At 38.3% G+C, this 22,805-nt stretch overlaps 1 protein-coding gene across 1 annotated transcript in view; it reads left to right on the top strand.

The window, feature by feature from the left end:
* Positions 1 to 1,566: 1,566 nt before the first annotated feature.
* Positions 1,567 to 22,805, top strand: part of stard13b (StAR related lipid transfer domain containing 13b) — a 66,872-nt gene continuing 45,633 nt past the window's right edge. Inside the window, exons 1-5 of the mRNA XM_088011679.1 lie at positions 1,567 to 1,835; positions 4,123 to 5,107; positions 8,702 to 8,845; positions 10,073 to 10,219; positions 16,884 to 16,917. Of these exons, the coding sequence (XP_087867805.1) occupies positions 4,235 to 5,107; positions 8,702 to 8,845; positions 10,073 to 10,219; positions 16,884 to 16,917 (1,198 nt within the window). The 5' untranslated portion in view covers positions 1,567 to 1,835; positions 4,123 to 4,234. The remainder of the gene's footprint in view (positions 1,836 to 4,122; positions 5,108 to 8,701; positions 8,846 to 10,072; positions 10,220 to 16,883; positions 16,918 to 22,805) is intronic.

Genomic DNA, 22,805 nt, shown 5'->3' with positions numbered 1-22,805 from the left:
ATGCATTTCCTTCCTGCATTTCTATATGCGGGAATGTGCAAAATGAATCATTTCTTGAACAATGTACAATGGTTTCGCTCTCCATTATTGTTGTTGCCCCTGCTGTTGCTGTTTCAGACTTGTCTCCTTTAAAAGCAAAGCCAATGTTTTTCTTGCCAGTGAGAATGTCCAGCTGTGGTCAAGTTGAGCTTTTCTCACTCCCACTGGCCTTGGACTTGTTACCTCTACAGCTCTGATAGATTTCTCTTTGTTAGGCTTGTTCTCTCCTGTGTTTCTTTTTCACTTTTTCCTTCTCATACAGATGGAGCTGTAAGATTTTTTTCCCTCTTTCTAATAGAATAAGCATGACTAGCAAACTTCTTTTTTTCCAAAATCCCATGTCGTCACACTTGTATCGGCGTAATCAAGTAAAAACAAACTAACTTTTAAGCAACCACTCAACAACTTGTGTGTTTTCTGCAACAATTTCATACAAATGGGGAAATGTAAACTGATATATCCAACAAAGGCACCAGGAATGTCTTTCACTTTGCTCAATAAATCTTGCCTTGCACTAATACTATGAGTTGCTAAATAGTTTTCCATTGTGTCACTGCTGATTTGTTCCATAGTCGTCTTTTGCCATTTTTGTATCTCAGTTTTTAAAACACAAAATAATCTAATGAAAAGACATTTTATTTTATAAATATGTAACATTTTAAGTAAAAATTATTTTCCCAGTGGTTAAATTTGGGGCTTTCTCGTGAGTGCTCGATTCTCAAATGAAACCGGTGGAAACAAGCTTTATCATGGCTCATTTGTGCATTAACCCATGAAAACATGTGCCCTAAATATAAACACTTCAGATATTTTAACATGACAAACTTGCAGTTCTCAGTCTGATCCACCTGAACTGCCATGTAAAATTAATTTAGTACTGAATATGTATGATAGAACATCTGTTTGTTCTAAAAAATAAATAATCAATCATCTGACAAGAGCTCCTTTTCCCTTATTTTTATAGTATTCCCTGTTGCTTGAGAAATCAATCATGATTACTTTTCCTAACACTTTACAATTGTTTGACTTTGTGCTGTTCTAAACCATAAAGTCTCAATAAAATGCATTTGATTGTGTCTTAGCCATAACAAAAACGTTGAAAAAGGCTCAAGAGATATTAATGTTTTTACTGTATTTGTAATGTATGTGTAAGGTTTTCAGTCTTGCCCTGATAATTATGGGACTACTTAATTATTCGTAATGTCATGGAGGCATCTAAATGTCAGCTTGTGTAGTGAAACATGCCTCAGACCTCTTGTGAAGGTGACATCCTCCATGTTTCTGTAAACTACGGTGCTCCACGTTAATCTCCTTTGCCTTTAAAGCATTCCTCTCTCCGCTGTTTTGAAGCAAAAGATCGCGACTGTGGTTCCATCTCGTTCCTTCAAAAGTTCAGCCATTCCTTGGAGCCTCTTTGAGCGTCCTGGAAACTTATTTCACCTTGTCCCTCCACAGTGCCAACCTCTGCTGTTGCTCCCCTCCCTCTCCTCACGTCAGCCTCTGTCTCCTTTCTCCTCCCCTTTTCCATCTATCAACAAGTACACATTCTCTCTGCTCTTACACATATTCTGAATGGCGTAGTCACTGCTTGTTGATCAGCCTTCCCCAAGGAAAGAACATGAGGAGGCAGGGGTGACAACCAGCTTGTCAGAGTGGGCCTATGGGAACATAATAGTGGCTCCTCAAGGGTCTGCCCGACTCTCTTTGCTTACAGGAACCAGCCTGGCTGTCACTGTTTTGCCATGATCTCAGTGACACTGTTTGAGCAACACAGACATCCGTTTTCCACTTATCAGGTAAGTTTTGGTCTGTTTTTGTTTTCCTTTAACGCGACTCAGATGCATTATAGGAAAGAACCCGCCTAAAACTTCCTCATCTTCTTCTTTTTTTAATTATACCTGGCTGAGGTTTAGCTTTATATGCTATATGGTGTTTCTGCATGAGGAGACTTGTTCAGGACCTCTCTGTGGAAAATTGAACTTGAAGCTTTTCTAAGTAAGTTGTGGTCTGGCCTTGGCAGTCAACACACCCAGTTCATTTTCACCCTGTGACTTCTTGTTTTCATTTAAATCTGCTTCGCATTCACCAGGGGATAATGAGACCCTCTTTGCATATGTTTTTTTTTTTTTTTTAACACAGGGGTTTCTTAGAGGGAAACTCTCTGCACACTTCAGATTCACCATGTAGGGGCAAGTTTCTTGGAGGATGGCAAGCAACTGTTTGTTTACTTATAATGAAACGCTGCAACAAATTAAATCAGCGTGTATGCATATTTTTGTAGCACAGTCGAAAAATACTTTGTGCTTTGCTTTTACTGGAAAGCAGAGATTTAGTGAGTTTGTTGTCATTCAGCAGTTTTCACATAGCAAAAATGACAGATTTGTATTGCTCTTCAGTGTTTTCCACATAACATTTAACATTAGTGGTTATAATATAAGATGAATATTTTCTTATAGGTTTTGAAATCAAACTTGAGAGGCTTAATTTGCTTTTGGAGACAATAGGTTGTTTTTTTTTGTTTTGTTTTCTTGAAAGTTTCTAGCTTCAGCTCCCCTCTTATCACATCTCAAAATGTTCTCTGAGAAAAAAAAATGTTTGTGGTTGAACAAGATGATAAACCTCTGCACAAGCGAGACGCAGTGTTTGATTTTCTACATGTACTTTGGAGGCCTCAGAAACTGTGGAAGGTGAGTTTTAAAGGACAGCCTAATGAAGGGGTAAGGTGGATGCTAACCGCACTCGTCCAGGGACATCTTCTGCTCTAATGAATGGTGTAAAGTGCTGTAAATCACCCGCTGTGGAAGAGCAGTAAGATTCCTCCGTGCAGTGATGTCACTGCTCATATGTGAAGCAGATCCAGACATGAACAGTTCAGTCTGAGCCAGATGTTGAGTTTAATTTCCCTACACACTCTTGGCTGGATTGACATGTAATCAGAGGTGCGCTTCGGCTCTTCACACTGAGACTTTGGTAATTGTAGAAGAGAAAGAACTTCAGGAAACATCTGAGGATTAACGCTGCCTTGTAAAAGTATTCGCACCCCGTTGGTCTTTTCATGTTTACACTTTACAATCATAACATTTAGTGAGTATTATTGAGATTTTAGGGGATAAACCAGCACAACACAAGCTGTGCATAATTATGAAGCAGAAGGGACGGGAATAGTTTTCAATAGTATGAATAAAACTGACAGTAACTGAATGTATTTATATCCTCCCTCCCTTTACTTTGACATAACTAAACAAAAAGTTGGGATTTATGGGATAAATTCCAACTGTGTGTACTTTAAGCAAAGTAAATACAGCTGATATTTATGATCATGATGACCAAGGAAAACATCAAACAGGAAAGGATAACATCTTAGGGACAATAAAAGCAGAGTTAGGATATAAAACAAAATCCCAAGCTTAGAGCATTTAACAGAGAACTGTTCAATCCACCGTCTGAAAATGTAAAACAAAAAAAATGGCACTGAAAACCTGGCAAGTTGAAGCTGTCTGCCAAGGCTGACCGGCTGATCCAGGAGAGCAGAACTCTGGAGGAGCAGATGCTAAATGACTCCACTCGAGTCCCCTTTTGAGCACAAGTGGCTAAATTTTAGTAGTCTTGACAAAAGCAAGAAACAAAAAGAAAGCAGACATAGTTAATAAATTAATTTGAATAACATTTTGATTTGCCTACATCTTTGTGAAATGCTCTTCTAAATAAAAGCTCCACCTTAAAACATTTAAAAAGTGTCCACCCTTCCCAACCCTCTGTGTTGGTAGTCCAAATCTGTACTGTTGTTGAATTGTGAAAGCAGGATGTATAATATTATTTTCAAAGATTAAAAAAAAAAAAATCCCACATGCCTGACTTTGGAGATCCCTAGTTTAAATCAAAGCATATTCATGAATTAGAATTTACAAGATAAAATCTTGATCTAAATCTTGATTGAAAATTCATGGCAAATCTTGAAACTCTGGGGTTCTGAGCACAAATGTAAAATATTCAGAGATCATTTTAAAACTTACCGTTTTGCATCTATTCTGTTGATATGATCTATATAAAGTGTCTCATCTGTTTTACTTCTCTTTCTTTCAGGCTACCAAACAGAATATATTTTTGATTAAAAAACATGGCCATCATCCATACAAAGCACAAATACCTATGGATTTACGTTTTGAACTATGAGTAAAACAAAAGGAAAATAACAATGGAGACTCCACATGATGCGAGTTTGGAAGAACATCAGACAGCTTTGGGCAGCGTGACCTTTTCTGCACAAAAATTATCTACAGAAGATGAGGATGCTTCAGAAAGAAAAGGTCAAAGGGGAGATGATCTTTTCCCTTCAGACCAAAGACCACAGTTGGAACCTGGTGGGGAAATATGTGATCTAAAGAAAAGTTTTGCCTGCGTCTGTTACAACACTATGGTCCTCAGAGAAACGGTGTGTTTTCAAGAACCCACACAGGTCCTTCTGGATGCAGCTCCTGGAACATCTCAGCTTCTTGTAGAAAATTACCCCTCCATATCATATGCTTCAAACAAAGACTGTTGCCTTCCACCTCCTGCTCATGCAACAAAAGTTCAGTTGAGTCAATTTGCTCAAAAACAGCCTGATGATCCTCTGAACCTTTATTCTGCATCTGCACAAAGAAGCTCGGAGACGCTGGAGCCAAATTCAAACGGATCCATCATCAGTCAGGCCTGCGCATCCACTCTGGAGATCCCTGCTGACCTGCTTCCTAAAATCTCTGACTTGCCACATGTCGTGAAGCAAAGACCAAGCACCATCACCTTCTCCACCAGCACCGGCTCCGCTTGCGTCAACAGCCATGCTTCTGGCTATGACAGCTGTGATGGGGAAGAATCGTCAGAGGAGGAGAGAGTGAAGTTTAACTTTAAGCATGAGGACGTGGGGAAGGGAGACGATGATGTGCTCCTGGAGTGGCCTCATAGTAAAGATCGCCATATGACTAAAAGGAAACAGAAGAGACGAGGCGGTTTGGAGCCACAAGCAGACTCTGCGTGCACACCCAGCACCTGTGGTTATGAGGCGGAGGAGGAAATAAGCAGCAAGGAGGTATACCATTAACAGCACAATACTTTTTTTTGTTTTAACCTTACATTGCCTTGCAAAAGTATTCACCCTCTCGGAGCCTTTCGCTATTATGTGATAACAGCCACAAGCATGAGCATTAACAACAGTTTCTTATGAAAAATAAAACACAAAAAAGTAAACTTTCCAACTTTAGAATTTGTCTAAGCATTTAAAATAGATTTTGAGGTGACGTAACTTCCATTGGTTCTTAGAAGACACTAATGGAGTCATGTTATCATTGGAAATAGATATGAGGTGTGGAGGAGTGTACCAACTTCCCATTTATAAGTGAGAGACAGATCCAGGAGGAATTCAAACAGCTTCTGCTTTATTTCCCCTCCCATAGCTGAGTATTGAGTTTGATGAAGCACATTGGACCACATTAGTGCTGAACTTCACCGTCCATTTCTGGCCTGTCTCCTTCCTCGCCTCCATTTCTCTTTGAGGTGTGCCTGTGTCCTTTTCACATGACCTCCATTCCTGCTTTTTTTTTATTGCCTATTTAAAAGCTTACGCAAGCTTTCATAAGCCTGTTGTAATCCATTATATATGTATGCCTTGTTACACCTTGAGGGAACATAGCCAACATCACATACCTGCCATGCTTTTTATAACGGTGAGAGGTAATGCACTGGTACATATTAACCTCTCTGTCTGGTGGTAGGACACTGAGATAACTCCGGCTTTACACGTAAATGGCACACAGCTCTGAACGGGTCGTTTTGGAGAGGACAGCAAGAATGCTAGCAATCGAGGGAGTGTGTAGTAAATATTATCAAAAGGAGTGCAGTAAATGCTTTCCATGCCGTCACACCACAGACCGTGTTAATGCTTTTAGGCTGAAATGCAAAGTAAATGAGAGCAGCTGTTGCATCATTTTAATGGAGCACTAGATTCTTGAGCTATGTATATATTTCAAGGTAGATTTTTTTATTTATTTATTTTTTTTCAAAGCAGTCATGGTTTATCTGGAGAAATAGCAGAAAATCACAGTTCAGGTGAGATACTATAAGTGCACATGTAAACTATTAATTGTGCTTTCAAAAAAATCTGGCCTTTATTGGAAGAGGGCTTGGAAGAAAGTATCAAGCACCCCTGTTTGCAGTATAATAAAGTCAGATAAGAACTAAATTACATTTTCTGAATGTTTGTCAGAGTTGATTGGAAAATTGATGGAGCAAAATACATAGCGAAGTCCAGGCCCAAATCTCACTGGGAATTTGTACCAAGACTTGAAAATCAATGTCATGGATAAGATTCAGCCACCCGACATTTGACTAATTTTGCAAAGAACAATTGGCAAAATTTCCATCTGTTCCATCTGTGCAAAAAGACAAACCCATGAAACTTCAGCCTTAAGTACAGAGAAAGTTCACTCTGCAAAGCATTCTCTCGGGAAGGGATTTCACACTTTTATTCCTTATTTGCAAAGGTATTTGAAAGCCATATATCCGTTTTCTTTCACTTTACAAACATACACAAATAAACTTAATGATTTAGCACATTATGCTCCAGAAGACACTAATACATTGAAGTTTAGAGTTGCAAGGGAACAAAATATACCAAAATTTAAACAATATTATATCAAAGCAGTCTTCTGAGATGGGAAGATGAAAAAAAAAAAAAAAACGACAAATCTGTTATTTTTAAAGACATTCAGTAACAAAAAAATATGTGCTTCGGCTTGCCTTAATTTTAATAAGCACAGAAACACATGGTTCTGCCATATTTGATTTTACTATTCGCATAAAACTTTAGGATCATTTCTGAAACAAGCTGAGGATGCAGTTGTCCCCATCAGCCATGTGAGGGCAGTATATGCACAAGGTTCCCAGTCCGGCCACCTAACGTCTTCCTTTACAGTTGAACTAACAGATGAATAAAACAAACGCATATCTTTCACATATCCCCTCGCTCCCACCCATACATTGCTGCGTTCACATGCTGCTTCGCACCGTGGGGTATTGCCAATGTAATTTATTCCCTCAAGCCTCCAGGTAGCCCATGCCCTTTTCGCATGACCGCTTGCTACATTGGGATACCTCCATGGTGATCTCTGGCACTCTCAGTGGGTGGCACAGACTAGGCACTGAGCCCAGAGCTCACACACTTAACTCCTCATTTCCATCTCAAAGCCCCTATGTTGGGGTTCCACAATGTGTCCAATTTGTGCTGATAAAGTTATAGTCTCTTCGCTTTTTGTCATCCCCTGATGATAACATTGCATCTGTCTCATGGAATGACTCACACCGGCTCAGTTCCCATGGCAGTGAGCCTTTGCGCTACTCCCAGGGCCAGATATAGAGGAAAGGGAACGGAGAAATGAATTGAGGGGAGAGTCTCACTTGAGCGTCAAAGCCCCTTCTGGTATTTCTCTCATTCTGAGGGGAAGTCTCTGCATTCCCAAACAGCACCTTGAGGGGATGTCACTAAAAAGATACTTTGTAAGTGCCTTCCAGATTTTGCTTGACTGCGGGCCAGAAAACAGGGCATCTGTTTCTTGCGTTTCTGTTTGTTTGACACCAGGGGTTAATTAGCAATCTGGCTCACAAGATCCTGACCTTCCTCTTCTTATATGTTTTCAAGCATTTGGCTTAGAATCTTGAGCTTGGTTTCCTCTCAGCAAGTGTTATGTACACATTTGTACTTTATATCTATAAATTAAAGAATTAAAATAGATAAAATTATGTATCATCACTACAAATCAAAATAGTTCTCAGTATTTTTTACTTTGTTTAATTTCTTTTAGGGATAGCTTTTTTTCCCTTATTCTAGGGTGAATGAGAATCCTTTTTATTTGTAAATAGACTCAGAGGTTTGGACAGATAAATATACTGATCCACTGTTACACATATTACATTCCCTTGTCAGCACAGAGCTGGAAAGACATACACTGCAAAATGGGAAACTTTATTTTTTTCCTCTTGGTGACCCAGAGTGATCTTTAAGACCCGTGAAGGCACCAGGGACCCGAACAGATTTAGATCATTCCTCAGGGATTCAGTGGAAGGAGGTACTTTCTCCCAGTGCTCACTTGGTCAGCTGACACTGGGTGGTCCAGTGTCAGCTGAGTGGTGACTGGTCTGTTACTTCCTTGCTATTTAAAGATAATGCACTAAGTTCAGTATTCAAAACAATTTCATATTGAGGAGGCTTTCCAGTTAGAGGAAATCTGTCAAGGATCTTTCATGTAAGAGGTCATACCCCTAATGTACTTCTTTGTTAAAACTGTATACTTTTGCATTTGTTGACTTCATTCAATATAAAAAATAAAGTCATATTTTATATTAGGTAGGCAGCTTGGCTAATTTAGTACAGCCACTATGCTAACAAAAAAACAACAATCAAAATAATAACTACCAATTTCTTTGTAATAAAAGGGTTATTGCTTCAAGATAGTTACTGTGTTGTAAATATTAACAAATGCAGGATTTAATTATTTGCAAATAATGAAAAGAAGCAGGAAAAATTAAACCAAACTTAATCACAACTTTTCCCTGTAAAAGTTGTGATTAAGTCTCACTGTCGCAGTGTTTGACTGACCTCTCTTATCTGACCTTCTCTGATTACCCCCAGGAGTCTCCACAGGTCACGTCTCCATGGTCTGAGTCAATGAGCCAGCTCATGAGGAAACTGGACCAGCTTAAACAAGACATAGAGGAAGCTCTGAGTGCAAGTTCATCACCCTCTGACACACCTTGCATTGCGCGCAAGAAGCAGGTGAATGTCACACACTCTCAGTATATCTGCTGTCATTGCGTGATTGAAGAGGTTGGCCGTATATTTTAAAATCACATAGCCCATGCGTTCTTTGTTTTGCCTACAAGCGCACAGAGAATTAACAGGATGTACCGGGACACTTTTCGTAAGAAATTCATCAGACCTCCATCGGTTAAATCAGAATCATGGCTGCACTTTTGATACTTTATGGTGTGCGTAGTCACGGCTGATTCTGCACACATTGCTACGAAGCTCTTGCTGCATACTTTGTCATGGCTTTTAAACTTTCTTAAATCAATTTAGTTTGCTCTGCAGAGAACAAAATCCAGGCGGATTATCCAGACCTGCGAGCAGCTGGTGTTTGGAATTTCATGTCCATCACCATTTCTACAAGCGTTCCACATTATTTTGAGACTCCATTAAGACCTGTGAGTTCAGTGAACAGTCTCTTGCAGGCCCAGTAAATGAAGGGGTACAGTAGATTTCTCTCTTGTGGCGTGTGTGACTTTTGCAGTATGATGGTACATTCTGTGACAAAACAACCTTCGTGTAGTGAAGCAATACAGAGCGTCTAAATATCTGTCTCTGTCTGTTTTATGATGTGGACCCTCGGCACTCAGATGTGATATTTGATTCTAAAGCCTGACGACTGCAGTAAGAACAGACAGTTATTGTACTTTCAATGATGCAACAGGGCGAATGAAACTGTGTTTCCAAAAGAAAAAAAAAACAGACCCCAGTCTCATGGTGGCGTGTTCCATGAAATATCTCTCCCGACTTGGTGTGCAGGAACAAAAGTGGCCTTTTCAGCTCCTTATGCGTGTCCTGCACAGAGGAGCTGTTGTGTTAGAAAGGAGTTTGTATGATTTGGTCTATTAGGAATGGTTCAGAGAGGCTTACATGCCTCCTAGGCATCTGCATAACCATCCCAGTCATTCACTACGACCTGCTTCAACTAATGGCAGGAGACTGGCAAAGACAAGACGTCTTTACTGGGATACTTGACAAGGTCATAATCTCTGTTCTCTCAAAGGAAGATCTGCACATACAGCCTTCTTTGTGAAGCTCTGTCAAGTTGAACTGAGAGTGGAGACTTCTCTTCCCCAACCGCTGACCTCAGCCTGTTGTTTTCTTTCCCCCTGGCCGCTGTTGCGTTCGTCCTGTCCTCGTCTGTTTGGCCACACAGAGACAGAGCTGGTTTTGATTGTTGTTGTGATGTTGTTGCAGTGGGGTGCTGCTTCAAAGTCCTCGCCGAACCAAACCCAAAATGACACAGTCCTCCAAAGAGCAGACAGAAGGGAATGTCGGAGCCAAGACACATCTTCTGCTTCATGCGGCTCGTCAACAGGGACAAAAGCAAGAAACAAGAAGATGGTAAGTTGCTCTAAAAATGGTTTCCGGCTCCAAGCTGACAGCTGTTTTTTTAAGACTTATGGGACTTTAAGCTGTTGTTCTTTTCAAGCAGCAATAAACAAGTCCTTTTTGAAAGCTTAGCTCTGAATGTCGGCCTTTGGTATTCATGTCTAGGTGCTACCACCTGGTAAGAATCAGCTAATCAAAGCCTTGCCTATGTAGAGCTGAAATTGTTTCTCCAAAATAAAGGAAGGTATGTGACAAATAACATATTCTCCAAAACCTCTTGAACAAAGACTACTGTATAATCTCTAATATGTTTCGCTACTGCCATGATGCTTTTGATGCATTTTTGGTTCGAATATTGTGTATTGAGAGTAAGATTGGAATTTTTAGTGTTATGCGATGTAACAATTCACTACATTTCTTTTGTCATGAAGTGCCCCCAAGTGGTTACGTAATTTTTAGACAAATTAATCAAAAAGTATGTACTGTTAGTTCAAGCAAAAAGCATTCAGAGGGGAGTAAATATTCATTAGTGCAGACAGACTGTCTGCATGGCCAAGCATTAAAGTATGTTATACAGTTGTCAAGGCTGCAAATTTTAAATTGCATTGATTCTGTATGAGATGCACATCTTAGTATTTTACAGCTGAGAGTAACTATTGCCCTATCTGTTGAAACAATGTCACATGCATAGGAAAGCAATGCTGGAGCCACGTTTGACTGAGACATGGATGTCAAAACTCAGTTCTCAGCTGGTGCCACTGCACCGTTAGACGCATCCCTACTTCGCGTCAAATGGCTGAATTACCTCCTAAGCATGTAATCTGAGTCCTGGACATAATTACTTTATCCAGATGTGTTCAAGTAGCAATAAATCTAAAAATTGCATCATCCTGGCTTGAGATAATTAGTGTTTGAGACCACTTGACTCTGGCATTGAATCTTCATACACAAGGTGTCTTAAAATAATGTTCTCAGGTGCCAGCTTCTTGCAACTTCAAGACATGTCTGTGCTTCAACTCACCTGACTTAACTACCTAATTATTATTATCATGCAGTGAAGCTATGTATTGCTTCATTACATGTTAGTTAGGCAGTTTAGCTATTTGATTCAGGTGTGTATGACCAAGGATGAAATACCAGCCTTTGAGAAGTGGTGTTTAAGATGCCTGTAAATCACTGAAATACAAGACAGATATGCAATGGTCAAAATAGGGTATTAAAAGGATTTTTCAGTCAAGTAATTGAAAGAATTTGGGGATGTACGGAATGAAACAATTTGTAAAGGAAGATGAACTCATCATCAGATATTTCAAAACTTTGTGCATAAAATGCTTTCTCTTGCAAGCTGCAGTGAAAAATGAGGAGTTTGAGACAAGTAATTTTAATTACGTACCAGTATATGTTTGATTCCAGTTCCACTTAATGATTAAAATAAAATAGCCATGGCTCAGCGTTGGTGAATGTCCCAATTGTTGAGAGAAAACAGGTGGCTGAAAAATGAGTCTTCAGTAAAGAATATTTACCAAAGAAATCCTACAAAAACAGAGTCCATTGTACTGGCATGAGTGATTGCATATCAGATTATGCAGAGACATGAAAATACAGAATACAACTACTAGGATGAATGAAAAGCACATTTTATGGGCTCCTAAAATTTATTTCTGAAACTTAACTTTTGAATGTAAATTATGCCTGATGCTAAACGGTTTCCCTTCCTGTCGGACTGCCACTTCAATCTGGGGTCATAAATCTCTGCTGCAGCAGTGGAGTGTTTGCAATTAAAATCTGTGAAATCAGTAAAAGAAATGACATAGCTGCAATTAAGCTTGTAATAATCTACTAAATGCCAACATTTATGACAATTTCATTGCAGTTAAGCTTTGAAAGTGAGTTAAAATTACTTCTGTCTCACAAGAATTGGTAATAATCCACTTATCTTTAATAATTGAAGTCTGCCAGATTTGTCTTGTAGAAACAGAACCCACACAGAGAGCAGCTGCTGCAAAAGCACTTAGGCTCCGATCGAACCTAAAATGGTGAATAATAAACAATTCTTGACTATTTTTGATTTGATCAGTATCTAAATTTGAGAGAGTATCTATGTCCAATTGTGCAAAGAAACTAAAAGCGAACGTCTGCACATCCTTTATTTTATTTCTTTGAAATTGTTGGATGTTCTCAATATAATTTGCATTCAAACTCTGTAAATCTCTCTGGTATTCACTATTGATGACAAGGTTTAACTGTTGTGTTGCCATACAACAATACAGTGCAATTTAATATTAACTAACAATATGATAAACTAGGAGATGATTAAAAAAAATGCAAGGAATATTCAACCAGTGAGACATCTTTAGCTATCTCCCACTTAAAATTCAACTTTTAGTTCACAGTCAATTCCTTTGCTTTTGGTTTTTGGAGTAGATATCTACCAGTTTTTTTTCTGATTTGGTCTGAGTTTCTGCAACTGAAACTTGGGATGGAGGATAGACCTCCCTGGTTCCTGAAAATTTCTTACAGTGAAAGCACACATATCATTTTTTACAAACACAAAGTGATGGAAACTAGGGCTGTAACAAATCACTGAATGATTCAAGTACCTTGATTACTAAAATTCCTTGAGGCAAATTATCTGCCTCAATATGTTTTACTATTTGGCGAACTGTGTTCCACCCATATGATTATTTGTGTTGCGTAACAAACTTACTTCCGCTTATGAGTTGTTGACAAATGCTAATAAGGGTTACAGATATGAGTATTTTGGCTGAGAACTAACTTTGACTATAATAGGGTTAAATCTCTTTTGGTACTGATGCAATTTTAGTCATCCTATTTTTAGTAAAACAAAATAATTATATTAAGAAAAAAAAATAAACGTCTTGCCTATCAAGAGTTTGCTTCCTGAGAAAGTTTTGTTTTTTTATCTTGGCAGCAATGAATCGTACATAAGGGCCTCTCTAATCCATATGGAACATCTGGAAGCAGCCTATGATAATGTCATACAGTCTGATTCAGTCTTGAAGTCTGAGAATGGTGGACAAGCTCAGACTGGTAGAACTGACAGAATTGAAAGATGTCTTGTTGATCTACCTGTAAAAAAATGTTTTGGAATATGTGGTCTTTTTGAAGTTTAAAATCTGAAATTCATCTCATTCCATCCCTGAAGGACAACTTCATGATATGCAAAATGTTTTTGTGATGATACAGATTGTGCATTGTTGAATGAAGCTACAGTACATACTAATGCTTGTTTCTTCCTCAAATTGGGACCTGCAGAGGAGATGTAGAATGCCTTTCAAATAGCAGGAAGAAAACCACAGGTCTTTCAGGTCAAAAAAAATATCTTAACTGTATAAGACTCTACTGATGACTTAGTAACTTATGAAACTATTAATAACTCTTGAATTTTTCCAAATTAACTATTAATTAATTGTCAACTACTTCAAATATCACTATATTTTATTGAGATTGAGAGAAATTGTGCAATTGTGAAGAGGAAGGAAAATAGTATTTGCCTTTTAAATGTGTTTAGCACGTAAAGTCTTAAGAGTGTGGCATGGATTTGCATTTAGAACCCTCTCCTCTCCTGTGTGTTTTACTCTTAGACTTGTTTTGTCACTTAAACTGGTGGAAACATGTTTATTTTAGAAGACGCGCATATAAGAGTGCATCTAAAATCAATGTTACATGTGATGCAGGCAACTCTAACCTGAACAAATTAAAAGTGGAGTTTGCTTATGGAAAGTGAAGCTTAAAATTTAGTTTGTACGAGGCACTGCAAGAAATGTCTATGGCAATACCATGAAGAAAACGTGTCTTCTTAACTAGAATACTTTTACCTCAGGTGTGATGTCAAACCCAGCTCGGAGTTCCCACTTCCTAGGTAACCGAAATGCAGCATAACAATGTCATTAGGCAAAATTATGTACTCTAAGAAAGAAAATCTCTTAAATTTTATTTTAACAAAACAAACAAACAAAAAAAACAGCTAATTTGAAGACACATGAAATGATCACAACATGTGGTACATCTGCTTGGATGTACCACAGAGTGGAAAATTTCATCAATAAGTTTTCAATAAATAGCATTAAAATGAAATGTTGCGGTCAAAGCCAACACACACAGTTTATATAAAACACTCATGGTTTCCCCGTTATTGCTGTTCAGTGTAAACTGTGATTCCACTATTAGTGGACGGAGACATAATCAGGTTAAGTATTCCTACGTTTAGTTGCTGTTGACGGGGACGGGCATGCCAGTCTGTCAGCTGGACTGACTGGTTCTGTTTCCGCCTCTTTGGCTTGTCACTGTGTGGGGACCGCAGCCATCATTCACCCGCACAAACCTGTCACACCACATAAACATCCTTGTTGATGCAGGCAAGGGGAGAGTTTTCCAGTTGCATAAAAGCCCCCGAAATAGGTCCTCTTCTCCTCAGTGAAGGATGTCACTTTTTCCAACCTGTAACCTTTGACACATGTCATTCGTCTAGATACAGCTGGCCTGAATTGGGGGGGACGTGTGTTTAATGCAGGTCAGATCTTGAGATATGCTGAGATGATATACTTTCTGCACAGAAAGAATGGGAGAGAAGACCATGCCAAATTCATACCTCCTCTCGGGTGCAACATCTGGTTTCTGACTTCTAATCTTCAGAGTTTATTTTTGAGTCTGGGACTGACGGAGGTTCATGGAGACTCCCTGGACAGAAACCTTTAAAAGTGCAAAAATAATAATCCTAGTTGTGTCCCAAGTGTTTAAATCTGTGATGAAATTCTGCCAGACTGGCAGATTGCACAATCATTAAAGAGGGACATGTTGTGGCTATTGCTCTCAGTTTTCAAAGGTAGCTATCTACTTCTCTGTGTTTTTAAACACATGTAATACTGGAAACATAGAAGTGTGAGTCAGACATTTATGACTTTGTTTTTCTGTCTCCCAGAAAGTTGTTTTTTGAACCAAGGGGGCTACTGAGTGGTTGAGGCAGCTACCCCTGGTGGTTCATCTCCTAAACCTGTCAAAATGTGTTCACTGTGGCAGCTTATTTGCTTTTAATCTTTTTCCTTTTAAATAAGTTACAAATGGCATGCCAGCTGCATTGTGTTCTGTGACCTCATTTATTATGTGGCCCAAAAGTGTCTAAGGCTATCATTGAGCTCACACAAAGTTCACCTGTCTTCATAAATTTAGCTATTTGGCTTATTGTTGTTTTTTTTCTTTTTTGTTTTTGTTTTTTTGTTTGCTAAAAGAAGAAAATGAAATGGTTGGATGCTCATCCAACCAAACAATTGAATACTGCCAACATTTTTGCTTTCATCGGAGTAGTGATTACATCTCTCACTGCCAATGCAAAATAATTTAACTTAGAGAATTTTGTCCAAATTAAAGTGAAAAAAAAAACCCCAACAAAAACAAACAAAAAATAAAACAAAAAAACAATCACCCTGGTAAACTCAAATTGATTTCCTATTGTCTGTTATGATGAGGCATGTGCAGCGTTGCAGCCGACCATCCTGGGTGGGAAGAGGTCCAAGCGAGCAGCATGCGGGTAAATCAGAACATCATGCCACAGAGAAGAAACATTCTGGAACTCTTCCTCAGAAAAAAAATAAAATAAAATAAAAAATAAACTAAAAACACTGTTGTTATTTTTCGGGTTGCAATGCCTTTTTAATTAACTACAAATTTAATCACAATCACATGAGACATCTTGTTTTTCTGTTTTGTTTTTTAAGTTACTAGAAAAATTCTGTCTTTATTTTGAAAAAGAGCTAGTTTACATCAATACTGTTTTTTTTCCCCTTTTTTATTTAGCATGCCAAAATCATTTTAGTGACACCATCTCAAGAAAATAACAATCAATATTCACAATAAATACTGTTGGATGAAGAACTACTATAGTGAAATTATATATAGATTATTTCATGTCCGAGTTTTAATTTCCAAAAATGGGTTAGAGTAGATGATGTTTAATGTCATGACTACAGAAGACAGATTTGGAAAGAGTACACAAAACAACAAATATTTGAGTTGAAATGAGTCAGTCTTCTGTCGGCTTTCTATACCTGCCTTGGTCCTGCATGCAGGATTTCTAGAGACATGCTGCCTATCTAGTGGTCAATGAGTGAGATTAGAGCACATCCTGGACAGGTCATCAGTCCATCACAGAGCAACACGGAGGAGATAAACAGCACAGACAAGCATGCACATGTGGAATCTCACCTTAGTGCTATTTTCTTCTGGTTTTGTAAGTCACCTGCAGTACAATAAATAAAAGAACTGCAGATAAGAACCTCATAATGCTGTGGCCCACAGCATGATTTTACCATCTTACCATTTTATGTTTTCTTTTATGGAAGAGGTTAATCAAAGATTGATCAACCTTATAGTCCATCTAAACCAATGTTTGGACTAAAGCTTCTGTTACAACAACATAAACTAAGCACAAGATAGACCTCAAACTTTGATTTCATTTCTGAAGTATTACCTATTTCGCCGTATCACTGCAAGCTGAGCTGCTAAATAACGCCACCTCTGCGTTATTTAGCTGCTGCTGTGGGAAAGCTGTATTGATTTTGTCATCACAGCACAGATTGCAGCCTTGTTGAAGAATGCAGGTACATATCGGCTCCTCAGCAACTGTTAATCATATTTTGCTTCTGTTTCTGCCTTGCAGATGTTTCATAAGATGACCAAAGCAGCTGGTGCAGGTAAGATGTTTTTTATTCTCTTCCAGAGGTTTTGGGATGTGATGCTCATGTTGCTTTATAAAATGTTACAGCTCCTGCTGCTGCCTGAGTGTAGAGAAAACTGGAGTTGACCTCTAAACCTTAATGTTCTTTGTGGAATTTATTTTCCATAAATGTGCGCTTTTTAGGGGAGAGCTGAAAGACTAAATATGTTTCTAATACCTTTTTATGCTTTGAGTCTGAGACTGATGGGCAGGGTGATTGTTGGGATAGCAGACAGTGACCTTGGACAGCTGCTGGAGAAAATTTAATTATCAAGGGATTGGATAAATGGATCTAAGACAGTGTTGCTTTTTAAATAGATGGCTGGCTAGTTTAACAGGAAGCCGCAGACATCTGCACATTTGCATTTGCAACAGTGATGCTGAATGGCTGTTAAGGTACAAATGATTAACTAAAGGAAAACCTGAACAGAAAAAGAAGCTTCAAATCGATGGTGGCTGTGTTGATTCGAGTGTGTTGGCATCTGTCTCTATTCACCATGACTGAATCATTGATCAAAGATAGGCCTGTTATCTAACGCACTAAACTTCGGCGTTTAGAAACTGTGAACAACTGAAAATCATTGAAATCTAACAGTGTCTTGCAAAAGCACATCCATTACACTTTTTCAGATTCCAATACGTTACATTCACAAATTGTATTGTAATGTATTTTATTGTGATTTTTTATGATCACAAGGCAATATGGTGCATGGCTGTGAAGAGAGTCTCTAAGAACAGATGTTGCAAAAAATGTACTTAGGGCTATCGCAGTAAAGGGGACTCAATACCAAGTTACACCACACTATTCAGATTTTTGCTTCTAAAAATAAATGATTCATACTCTTCCTAATTCGCAGTTATATACAGCTTTGTACCTACCTCCTAACACCCGGGAATATGCTTTCGTAGCTGTCGATGTCATGAAGAAATGTGAAAAGATTAAAGGTGTATGAACATTTTGGCAAGGTGAAGCGCATGACAAGGTCAGATCATTTAAGGAATCCCTAATCTCGGTGTCGTACTGTAAATTAAAAGCTTAACAGATTATTAAAATCTCCCTGCAACTTAATCCCACAGAATGCCCTGGCTTGCCTGCTGGCATTGCTCAAGCTCCAAACAATGTTGGTAAGATTGATGGTCACAGGTGTCTGCTCTCTCCCTCCCAGCCTGGTGGAATGTCCAAATGCACATTCTTTTATTTTAAACGCCTTTCATATGGTTCCCGCTCACAGGGATGCAGTTAAAATTAGGCACCGAGCCAGATCATTGTTTCTGTTTTGCTGAGGGGAAATATTTGGCCTGCTGTGATGTGGCCCTTGGGGGTGCAGCTGCGGGAGTTGGGTGGATGCCATTTTGGACTCAGGTTGCGATCTCACATGACCTCAGTTGTGCGTGATGCTATCACACAAATGGAGTAAACAAGGCAAAAAAGAAGCCAAAACAAAACAAAAAAATCGATACATTTATGGAGCAGTTAACTAACGTGAGGTCTGCTGCTGAATTATGAGATCTTTGCTGAGAGTTTCTGCCAAGTGATTGTTTTTTTTTTTGATCGGGGGGAGAGAAGAGTGAAACTGAGATGTTTATCAACATACTTGTATAATTCTATTCTGATTATTTAAAACCAGATCGCAGACCGTGTCACTGTCAGTTTCATTTACTTTGAGAGTAAATAGATTCTACATGTAGTCTTAACCTTAACCGAATGATAGAATGACTTGGAGATGAATAACGCTATAATAAAAGGACAAAACTGGCAGAGAGTCAGACATATTAGGTGTGATTTTTTTTTTCTCTTTTTCTGGCTGGATTTTACGGCTGAGCTGTCAAAACCTTTTTTAAGACATGATTACGGGACAGCCAGATGGTTCTCACTATCGACCATAATAACACTGTCCATACTGTTAAGTTGATATTGTCCAGAAGGGAGAAAAAGAAAACCCACATTCCTGAAGATGAATTCCAAAACAGCAAAGCAGCTGCAGGAGAAGAATTGCTGTTACTATTGAGGTTCCTAAATGTTCAGGTTTAGCTGCAAGCAATGGTTTTCTTTGTTCTAATTTCTCTCTGAATCATCATTTTTTGACCATCTTGATCAGTGCTTTGGTCAAATTCTTTAAAATGTTAACATACTGTTTTGCTAAGCTATTCATACAGTTTTTTTTATTGCATTATGTAACATTTCAACCACAAATTTAATGTATTTCATTTGGATTTTGTTCGACTGACCAATAAAAAGCGGTAAAAAAAATTAACAAAAAGAAAAAAAAATGTAATAGTGTGGTTTACAAACATTTCAGTCACCTAATCGGTTCATATTATACTTTGTGTGTGTAATTTAATTTCAATGTAAATACAACTTCTCTGGACTTGAAAAGACTATCATCTGGAATGGCAGTAAAAAGTGGTTCTAAAAGCTTTTGTAGGTGATAAAAATGAGTTAATGAATTGTAACATAAAACATGAACTAACATGTTCTAGTAAAAAAAAAAAGTGCTTTTAACCTTCTGAAGTTAATGTTTATCCTGCTCCCCCCCCAAAAAAAATATAATTATTCAGCTGAAAAGCTACACCTGGGTATCCTTAGAAAAGATATTCATGCAAGTCTGGAAAAATGCCCAAACCTCAATTTAAAAGGTTTATTTTCTGAAGACATTACTTAATGTCAACGTTAACCCAGCGTCTTTAACTTTTCAGCACATGAAGAGCCAAAGGTTCCACATTTACTCTCACACTGTGAAATGTATCTAAGGAAATCTATTCCCCACAGCCTCTTTAATTTCAGCGCAAAAATTAATGGCTTCCTCTGGTGATAGGAGGCAATTATGTTCATCCATGAAAACCGGCTGTCTTGACATTAATCTTCGAATTAATGAAACTTCAGAGGCAGCCTAAAGCTTGGATTTCTACAAGAGATACGGCATAGATTTAGGATACAGAATCAAACATCCGCATGCTGACTTAAATTTGACTAACCTGATATTTTGCAGCGATTTCTCCATAGATAACATGCATTTTGCGAGCGTTCTGACACATTTCAGACATTAATTTAGACCACCAAAATGAATGCGACGGTGTCCAAAGAGAAGCAGCTGTGCAGAACTGAACGAATTCAAATTTGCATAAATACATGCTCATGTGCTTTGTTATGATAAACATCACCATCCCACAGCAAGTCAGTGGGGAAATAAGACACATGCAGCTTAACCAGCACTCTGTGGCCCAGAACTGTCAGGAAGAGGCTTCCCTCTTGGCCTCTGCGGTCGCAACCAGCCTCCGCGCATTTCCCCAGATCTTCCCTCTGAATAAATATGCTAATCTACTCTCAATGTGGAAATCTCAAGCTGCTGATTAAAAGTAAAACAAAGAGGATACTCTGTGAATCCCTTGGAGACTTCTGTCTGTTTGTGAGGAGAGGAATGCAAAGCCCCTTGTTGTTCGGACATAGTGAACCAGCATTTGGCTAAAAACGGAAAAGCTGTAGAAAACGTGGAAAGAGGGTGTTTTATCTTTTCTTTTTAATCCGTGGCAGTGAGTGTGAAATGTTAGCCAGTTATTATTATTGATTACCAAGAAGAACTTTTGTGCTTTTTGTCAATTTGTATTTTAGGGCTGTGTTCTGTCTTATAAGCATGTGAAGCATTTTTGGCAGAAGGGAAAACCAGTGGACGGAAAAGTGAATCTTGGATATAAATATTCTTCCTCAACAGCATGTTTGATGCGTGTTTTCTTCTCAGTTTGAAAAAACAGCAACATTTTTGTTGCAGGAATGATATATCTCTTAATAATTAGGCTGCTATGCGCATGATTGTGATGGTGGAAGCTGGACTGTTGCTGGATCGGGGGGCTATACTTTTAGAAAAAATGGCCTTTTGATGATATTTGCTGCAATGTTTTCGAATTTAGTTGAATTTCCCTCTTGCAGGATCAAAAAGGAAATGATAAAACAGACCCTAATTGTTTTTGATAACTAAAGCAGCATTGTAACTAAAACAATTTGACATTTTACAAGTTTTTTTGAGGTATGTTCTGTCGTGACATTTTCTGAGCTGCTCTCCCTGTGCCTTGACTCTTCTGCTGTGCCCTTTGTGTACACTATCAATCTCTGTTCCAGTTAAGAAAGAAAGCACCAGTGGGTATTACATAATGTCTGTGTCTTAGCAATGTCGTCCGTTCTGTATTTTGCCTCTTGTGTGCGTCTCAGCTGTCCTTAAAGTTCAGGGCTTCAGTCTTGCTAAGGGTCACTGATGGCGGAGGCCCACTGTGACCTCCCACAGCTGCAATCTCTTTCTGTCTCTCTGGAGTCCTCTAAGAGACTTTAATATATACATCCCCAATGCTCCATCACAGGACACTGAGAGCAGAGGACATGGTCTGAAACCTCATGAGAAAAAGAAAACAACACAAAGAAATGAATAAAAGTGAAGTGTCTGAAAAGGTAAAATATATTAAAAAAAATATGTGCCACATGTGATTCTGCTGTGAATACTTTAGAGGACCATTTTAGACTTCAATTATGAAAGCAAATCTGTTTTTCATTTCACCTCTACCAGATTTGTACATGATTTTTCTGTCAGTTTTTCTTTGCAAAATAGTTTAACTCCATTTTGATTTGTTGAAAATGATCAATGAACATAAACTCATATATTCTCAATTGAATTAAGGTTTGTATTTTGACAGTTTTAACACATTAATTATTTCCATCCAAATCATTCTATTATAAATTTGATAGCAAAATGGTTGATGCTAAACACAAGGCAGTCCTGGAAGAAATGCTATAAAAAATGGGCAGAATTTTGTGATGGACAATATTGCAACCAGATACTTAAATTATTATTGTGTGAATATGGAAAACAAATATGTACATCATCTCTCATCTTAGGTTTGAGCATAATTTAAGGATGGCGGTTTTAAGTTTTTGATGTGTCAAATGTCTTTTAAATGCTGGCATTTTTGTTTCTATGTAATTAATATTAGAATTAATAATAATAACTATTATGAGTATTATTGACCCCAATTGTTTTGGCAATAGAGCAAAACTGGATTAAACAGAAGTTGCAACAGAGCACATCAGTCTACCCTCACATTTAAAAAAAAAATGGCAGACCATTTTTGTCAGCGCAGCATAAAGACGTAACCTGGGAATTGTGGAACCTCTTGATTTAAGGCTGCAGGGAAAATTAATTTTCATTGGATAGTGCCAATATATTTTCTTCCCATTTAACTGCTGAAGAACAGGTGCCAGGTCTGTGACATCATGCTCTAAATTTATCATTTCTGCATGCTGCTCAGAATACGAAGCTCGTGCACCGCCATGATGAGCGCATGAAAAATTCCACACATGGAAAGATGGAAAATGACTTGTGGTTTCCTGAGTGCAGAGGCCAGCTTGGCGGTTTGACAGGGAAAGCAAAAAGACGGGGGGGAAAAAGATGCCTGGTTGTATTTCTGGACTTCTCTTTTTATATACAGTGATTTGTCAAGGTTGGGAAAACATTAGAGAACTATATGGATAACCTGTTCTGAAATTTTATAACATTTTCATCTCAATTATTGTGGCCATGCCTTTTAATAATTTCTTCCAGGCTCCTGAGGTCATCATGTTCAACCATTTCCATCTTTTCCTGGTATGAATTATTTCTGAGTATAAATCATCTGTCCATTGTGGATCGTGTTACTTCACAGTGCTGCTTAATTCTACTAATTTTATGTTTTCCAATTAAAGGAAACTGATTTAAACTTCAGATTCCTAATTACTCCATTCTGCCAATTGGAAATGAAGCGGCCAGTTAATTCTTTATGGTGCAGCTTTTCTAAAAAGTCCAAGTTTTGCATCTGCGTGCATGTGTTTGTGCGTGTGTGTGT

The sequence above is a fragment of the Poecilia mexicana genome, unplaced genomic scaffold (genome assembly GCF_051168715.1).
Source record: "Poecilia mexicana isolate PSO_F unplaced genomic scaffold, ASM5116871v1 scaffold_13, whole genome shotgun sequence".
Classification (NCBI taxonomy): domain Eukaryota; kingdom Metazoa; phylum Chordata; class Actinopteri; order Cyprinodontiformes; family Poeciliidae; genus Poecilia; species Poecilia mexicana.
Note: the sequence above shows the minus strand (reverse complement) of the source record. Positions and strands in the feature narration are given on the sequence as shown.